General features: G+C 42.9%; 1 protein-coding gene across 1 annotated transcript; it reads right to left on the bottom strand.

The window, feature by feature from the left end:
- Window positions 1-240: 240 nt before the first annotated feature.
- nkain1 (sodium/potassium transporting ATPase interacting 1) lies at window positions 241-6,931 on the bottom strand. The gene is made up of 8 exons (XM_063898443.1): window positions 6,715-6,931; window positions 6,157-6,528; window positions 5,218-5,355; window positions 5,033-5,113; window positions 4,221-4,418; window positions 3,630-3,690; window positions 2,343-2,424; window positions 241-1,981 (listed from the first exon to the last, which is right to left on the bottom strand). Exons 2-8 carry the CDS (start codon window positions 6,208-6,210, stop codon window positions 1,972-1,974), a joined length of 624 nt encoding a protein of 207 aa, XP_063754513.1. The 5' UTR covers window positions 6,211-6,528; window positions 6,715-6,931; the 3' UTR covers window positions 241-1,971.
- Between the last annotated feature and the right edge of the window lie 1,087 nt (window positions 6,932-8,018).

Raw genomic sequence — 8,018 nt, 5'->3', positions numbered from 1 at the left:
ATTGTGAGAAGTCACTGCAGGCGGGTTCAAAGAGGGCAGAATGACGTTATCAAAAAAGGGGGGAACAAAGGAAACAGGTATGAAGACAGAACTTTGATGCGTACCAATCTTCCCCAAGCCCTACCCGCCCCTAATGCAACCCCCCCTTTCTAAATGTAACCAACAAAACAATCATTGGCTGGTTATTTACATGCACAGTATCCCCACTGCTCCCCCCCCCCCACCCCACCCCCCCAAATAGACACACTAATGCCTGATCCCAAAGCCATCTGCATCCCTAAGCTTCAGCATTACATGAACAGTAGGCTGAGTTTATTTTCCTGAAAACAAAATATCCTGGACATTTGACTAGATTTTTCTACTGAACTTTGAAGGATTAGTCTGGTGATATTGTTTATCTCACTGTCAACAAATTGCATGAACCACCAAAACCAACAATGAAAAGATCCCATTGACTAGAAGTGTGAGCCTGATATATCTCACTCCTCTGTGATCCATTGTTGTAACATAACTTTAAAAAATAACATTTGAACATTACATCAGTGAGAGCCACACTGCTGCACTGGGTGATATGTTCCTTCATACTGATGAATCTAGGCACTGTAGTTTATTTTGAGATGATCCCACAAACCAGAGCCCTGCTGCTGTAAATACTCGACAGCGCAGCACATGTGCAGCTGTAAATAGAACCGTGCTTAAATTAGGGCTTCCATGATGTTATGACTACACGATAATAATAACTTGATAACAATATTATGACTGTGTCCAACAGAAGAAGAAAAAAGTGTTAATGATTTTGTTTATTGTGCGTTTTCTATTTTTGGGTGAATACATTTCACTTAAAAAAGGAAGGTGGAGAAAGTTTGTTTGTACAAAAACACTATATAAATAATAAATAGCTAAAAGGCAATCAGATTAACTGATACATTAAAAAAAAACACAAGGCCTCACAACTGCCGACAAGGTATTATCCTTTGTTCACAGGATATTAGGTTTTCATCATTTTAAATATGCTGGTTCGTGTCAACAGTAAATTGTAAAACTAATGGCTTCAGTGAAAATCTGTTTCAGTAAAGTATTCACTTTAGGTGTTAGTCAAATTCTGTGACTCTCTTTTTAACCATGTGCGCCTCCAAGAACAGGCTCAGTCCTATGAGCCACAAGCTGAGAAAGTGTGAAACGTTTTGAGAGAGTGATGAACGGATCTAATGGTTTTGGTCAATAATAAAATGTATAAAATATCACCAGCCTGATCCTATGAGCAGTTTATCCTCTCGGCTCCACCTGCTCTGTTTCACTACCGCAGCAGGCCAGGTGGGTAAGGTAAGAAGCTTGAATGTAATCAGTGGTTTTAACAGCGCGGGAGGTAAAGATGGCTTTGGGAATGGGAATCGTAAGACTGCTCTAGTTTGACTTCACCACGTTCTAATACGACAACAGGTAAGAGCCGTGCCTCTTTTTATTGTGACCCCACCCACGTACCCGCCCAACCCCCCCTTCACACACACAAATAAGCACCCCCAAAAATAATTCACAGGGACACCAAGTGGTAAGAGTCCAGGGTGCAACCACAAAGCACCAGCTCGTCCTGTGGTGTTACACAATCACACACAAACATACACACAGTTGTGAAAGTGGTGAGAGCTGGCAGTTTAGTGAAGTGTGTCCTGACAGAGGTTTTCCCAGCTCTTGTTATCTGTACCTCCTCCTTTTCTTCTTCCTCCTTCATCTTATCATACCACCTGGCATGCTGGTTCTTCCCTGAGTTCTGTACATTCTATTCAGGGCTGTATTTCTCTTTCTCTGACACAAGCACACATGCATTCACGCACAGACGTCTCTCCCTCTGGTTGGGGTAAGTCCATTCTTCCAGTAAACTGTGACACACAGAGTGAGTGTTATCGAGGCACCGCCGCTTTCCATCCACAGTGACACCGTCAGGGTTATGCCTGAAGGGGGCGCTACCAATGGTTAACCAGCCCTGGGATGCAGAGAAGAGGAGATCAGTGGAAGACACAGTGTTACAAATCAATGTTACAGTCTGCTGTAGTTTCATAGATGTGCAGGAAAGGGGCACTCGGCTGATTTCACACAATACAGTTCGATTTTCTTGGAATTGCCCCTTGAGGGACAAATAAAGTATTTTAAACTCAATTGAAAAACAAACCTGATCCAATCAAGGACTAAAAGTCTGTGCATATCTTGGCCTAAACTACAGTGTATTGTATCTCAGTGAGGGACTGAAACACTCAACATTTTGGAGTACTCCACATGTTTAACAATAAGACTAATGTTCAGATGTTCAGGAGAACGTGAAGTATATTAATATATCTGCAACTCACGTGTAAAGAGGCTGCAGTTGCAGATGGGAAGACTTCTGAGGAGGCTGGTAGCCATACGAGTCAAAGCCACCTATGAAATCAACTTCAAAAAGAGAAAAAAATGACATCATTCCACTTTCCCTTAAATATGTATTTGTTTTTTGACCAGGTGTTGGTTTCACAGATCAGATTCTATTTTGACAGGAAAACCTATTGATGTACCCCTTTATATTACTGTAATACTGGAATCAGCACGGATACTTCTCACTGCTTCTATGTCACTGATACATTGTTCTAATCTTTCTCGATCAATGTAGAAGGAACAAATATATGTGGTGGCAGCTGAACCAGAAAATTGTCCCAGATTTTGTGCATCAGTGGAGATTTTGTGATGCATGATGGGACATATTAAAACTATTACTCTTGTGATGTTGTAATTCATTCTTCCAAATGTTGTCTGTTGTTAGTTTATGAAGCGAGTTTCAGTTGATTTGGAAACAGTCTTGAGGGCCACAGCTTCATATTTTCCAAATCTATATATTTTATAGAAAACTATCCAAACGGCTACTTGTCCTAAAAATGTGTTTATGTTATAGATTGATGGTTTTTAAACGTGTTTTCCTATCTGGTATGTTTTTTCTTATATTTTAAATGTATTTCTTACAAATACATCAAATGTTTTCATTTTATTTTGATGACAACCAAAACCATGACAACATTTCTATATTAAACTATTAAGTACTATGTGTGTGAACTCCAAGAATCCATCATTAGCCGTTACATTGCATGCTCTTATCACCATCTTTTCTCACCACCCATTTGTTTTAACATGTATATCATTCTGACAAAGCGTGTTGTTTGGACATGACAGGCATAGCATGACACTTCCTTTTAGAGGAAATGCATTTGTCGTATTGTAATTACTGGACCTAATTTACTCAATTAAGTGAAACATTAATGTGAGCACCATGAAGCATTCACACACACAGATGGCACACCCAATCCCACAGACAAGCACATGCCAGCAGACCGACTCCTGACAGCGTGAATCTTCTGACAAAAATCTCTAATATTCCCACAGTTAAAGCGCTCAGATCCCCGAGAGGGAATTCTCGGCGGTGATTTAGCTCAGTGTAACACTCAGCATGAGCCAGCGGGAGAAGACAATGAGCTAACAGCACTCACATCCAAAGCTGTGTATCATTAACACAAACCCACCTCCAGAGAATGACACAAGTAAACCTGATCGGCTGAAAAAGGCACTAGAAGAGGATCAACAAGCTTTTAGGAGAAGACAAGAGCACTCACAGCTGTCCTCGTCATCCTGGAAGACTTTGCTCACGTAGCAGGCGTAGACAAAGCCAAAGAGCTGTTAGAGAAGAGAGAGGCAGATATTAGATGACTGTTGCTGTTCAGGCTGAGTCACTGCTGACTAAAGTTTGTCAATTAAGGGTCAGCAGACTAATTGAAAAAATAACACTCTTAAACAATGTTTCGGGAAAAGGAATATTTGTACAGGGTCAGTAAAGCTTCTTAAGAGCACTTTTTAACCAGTTTCAAGGTACCTAAACCAATAATGCAACTTTTTTCATCACATCTCAAATGCATACATAAAGGCTATTGCAGGGGGGGAAAGTGTAGTATGTTTGATTTAATTGTATCACCAGGTGCAAGACGAAAGGGGAAAGCAACCAATATTAAAAGAGTTTTGCTTTACGTGAGTGAATGTGAGGATGCGAAAATCAAGCACTTCTGTAGGACAGCATTCGAATTCAAGCATAATCTATCCTTGGAAAAACATAACGTTTTAAATTACGCATTTCGAAAACTTCCAAGACTTTGTATGAACCCTGTGTATGTGCGTGTGTGTGTGTGTGTGTGTGTGTGTGTGATACGTACAGCCAATAGGACCTGAAAGGCCGAACTCAAAACCTCTATGTACTGGTAGTCGAGGAGACACCCGGAAACAGTGATGACATGGTGGTCGTCTGGGGCCATGTTGGAGTCCAGCACTGGCGTCACCAGGCAACCAGGACCATGCTCCATCCACCACGAGCGATGAAGGGATGTGTTAAACGTCATGAGAAAGTCCCTGTCCTGAACACGTGCACACATACATACACATATATAAAAACAAGGCTACAGTTAAGGGTTATTCTCATGTTTAGTGACTCCACTGATTAACTGATAAGTCAACAAAAACTCAGAGTCATAAGTTCTTTTATGGCTGATATGAAACTAATATAAAAACGTAACACCCTAAGATTTGAGAAGCTGGAAACAGAACATTTGGCATTGTTACAGTGATACATGAAGTACACCAGGGACTGCCAATGTTTGTGGTGGGGCCCACAAAGGGATGAGTATGTACATGTTTTGTGCAGCAGGAACGTATGCTTACAGGTTAGGTAACTTAGAGCAAAAATGTCACGAAATGCTGTTTTCAGGCTCTCAAATATCAAATATAGATATATCTTCGCAGCATATTTGCTTAACTCTGTTAAAAACGGAATATCTCTGGGTTCATTGTACAAACAAAACAAAATATTTTCAAACATTCAAAGACCTTGGACTTTGAGAAACTGGGATGGAATTTGTTCAGTATTCCGAATCATCTATTATTAATTATCTGAAACTAAGTAATAATCTAACTCAAGACAGATGGAATAAAGCAAATAACCCAGTATTAAAAATCAGTAAACAGAACTCACCTGAGACAGGTTTCCAACCTCCAGGTAGAAACAGATTATGAACGAGTTCCAGCCCACCCAAAGGACCAGCCATACTGCATACTGCCAATCGGATACAGAGATCACTTTCTGCACACTCATGCATTATCAATTTAAAGTAAACAATAGCAGTGTGCATCATCGGCAGGGGGAGAGGGAATACTCACAAAGATAAGGTATCTGAAGCGAAACTGCACAGTGCCGAACATTCCCAGGATAACGGCCATTATGTGCAGGAAGTTGGCCAGGATGGGAGCCCATTGATAGCCCATAAAATCAAACACCTGCCTCTGGAGGGCCGCCACCTATGGGACAGTGGGAGGGGTCATATATACACACACACACACATTAGAGAAAAGACATTACACACACAAGCGAGGATATATGCAAATTAAACACACATTCAAACACACACACACACACACACACACACAGTGACAGGGACACAAATACACAGGTCTGCCGCAGTTGTTTCCATGGTAACTGCCTGGAGCACCAGCCAGTCCAGTGACTGTAAAAGAGGAGCAACCCCCTAAAAGCTCCCCCAAAACTAATGAGGATCTATGGGCCAAGTGAATCCCCTGCCTCCCCACAACTCATCAGCCCAGCAAACAATAGCCCGGATAACTAGCCCTCACACTGCTGCACTCAATCATTCTCACTACAGGAATAGCTGATACCATCTCATATTACACACTTATTACGTTTAAGAGGGATAGTCTCAAGCTATTTGTAGGCACAAGACACCGCTAACTTTAACTCCAGAATGAAGGACAGATGGTGAACAGGGCCTCCTTGTCCCATCTTGATATTCACATGTTGTTGTTTTTTTACCAGAATGGGAATCAGTCTTCTCTCTACTACAGACATAAAATCAAAGACACACACCCTTGCTTGTAATGTGGCATGGCACCATAGCAGCTGCAGCTCAAAGCTTTTTTAAATGTGACCTACACACAGGCTGGAGAGAAATTGATTACAATGTGCATGAATGTCTGTAGCACGCTGCTCTAATTATATCATCATGGTGAGTGAGTGATTAGAGAGGCAGCTTTGGCAAACAAACCAACAAACACACACAAACATAGATGTATACACACACTCACCAACTGCAGTGAACATATCACCAGCAGCGTGCATCGTCCGTCGCACTTCCCCATCTTGGAGGGCTCAGGACGAGGCTTGGAGCCCCGGAGGCTCCGGGGGAAGGACGGGTCGCCGGTCAGATCCAGACTGCCTGGTGGTCTCAGCTCACACCATTCCCGGCTGAATAGACCTGCCTAAGGCCGCCGCTACCTCCTGTAGCGTCGGTGTGGCCCTTCGTCTCACAGCGAGTGACCCATCTTGGCAGCTGTTTTTGTTGTCGGTAAATACCAATTACGAGTAGAGAGGAAGAGGAAGAGGAGGGGGGGGGCGTCACTTCACACCGGCCTGCTGCGGTCCGACCACAACCGACAACCGAATCACCTCGGCCACACCTTCCGGAGAGGGGACACACAAAGACACAAAGCTGTCATAATCTGCCCCGGGGTATAGACAGAAATTAGCATCATATGATACCGGATCACACGGGGGGGCGGTGGGGAGGAGGGGGCCGACCCCGCTGTGTTACTACACGGCTAGCGTTGGGCTACACCAACACAAAGCAGCTCGTTGTGACTCACGGTTTTCTAGGAGTGGAAGAGTCCTTGTGTCCCCCTTTAACCCCAGTCGTCCCAACCTCCGTCTCCTGTAACTGGAACTAGTTACCGGGCGGATCTGTTCACCAGCACCGGGCTCCGAGCTCCGTCTCGCAGCGTCTTTTGTCAACAATCCGTGCCGGGGCGGGCGCAGGAGGAGCCGGGGGGAGAGAGAGAGAAACGAGGGGTTGAGAGAGAGAGAGACGAGGGGGTGGGGGCTTTCAGTCACCGCGACCCCCTTGAGGAGGAGCTGCATGGATTCTGCAGACCCGCGTGCGTGACTGCGCGTGGCCGAGCAGCAGCCCCGCGAGGCGTTCGGAAAAAACGGAGCACAAAAGAAACCGGGGCTCGTGGCGGTGGTTCAGACAGCCGAAAATAATCAAGTCTGTGATCGCCTCCCACTCCCATCCGAACAGAGAGAACAGGCAGTCCGCCGCTCGTCTGCTCAGGCTGCGGTTATTCAGAGCGGAAGAAACACAATTAGCAGCCTTGTTTAATCCCAGCTACTTAACACAAGAGCAGTGCAACAGTTTTACCAAGTTAGGATGTGATGAAAAGGCAGGGACCGTTGGTTATCACAAGGCCATATGAGAAAACATGGAAAACTAGTTTAACATAATTTTTTCACTTATGCATTATGCATAAGACTTTCAAATAAGCTGTCATGTTAATGTTGTAACGGCTAATTTCTCCACCCTATGTAGCCCAAAGCACTGTGAACTGCCTGTATTTAAAATGTGTTAAACAAACTTGCCCTTGCTTTACTAGGAAGCAAATCTCTAACACATTTATTTCTAATAGGCTGTGTGAAGTGACCCACACATTTAAAACCCTACTTAATTGAGTAAACCCATGTTCAGTGTGTAATTAAACAGCTGTCACAAGCCAGTAATTCTTCGTGGGGCTAATTTGAATAATGTATTACAACTAGATAGATTTTTTTTTTTTAAGTCAAGTTCCACAGAAAGTGATGTGTATCAATTTATTACATAATGCCTCTGTTAATATCAAAGTTTAAAGTCTTGTAAATATTAAAGCTACCTGTAAGAAGTGCAACTTATCCTGCTGCTGCATTTCAACTCAAAAGTTTTGATTTTTACCAAATAACTTTTTTTATAAGCCCTCACTGTCAATGTATGTCATTATTACCACTGTCAAGTAATTGTAGTATAGTCAGAGCAGAGGCACAATGCTTTCTTTAGAAGTAGTTTTGGATGAATTATATAAAACAACAGTTTCTATATTTGCATATACAGATTCACAGTTTTCGTATTTTTGCTCATGTTGGT

Source organism: Eleginops maclovinus, chromosome 13 (assembly GCF_036324505.1).
Source record: "Eleginops maclovinus isolate JMC-PN-2008 ecotype Puerto Natales chromosome 13, JC_Emac_rtc_rv5, whole genome shotgun sequence".
Classification (NCBI taxonomy): domain Eukaryota; kingdom Metazoa; phylum Chordata; class Actinopteri; order Perciformes; family Eleginopidae; genus Eleginops; species Eleginops maclovinus.
The sequence above is the reverse complement of the archived record's forward strand: the minus strand, read 5'-3'. Positions and strand labels throughout refer to the sequence as shown.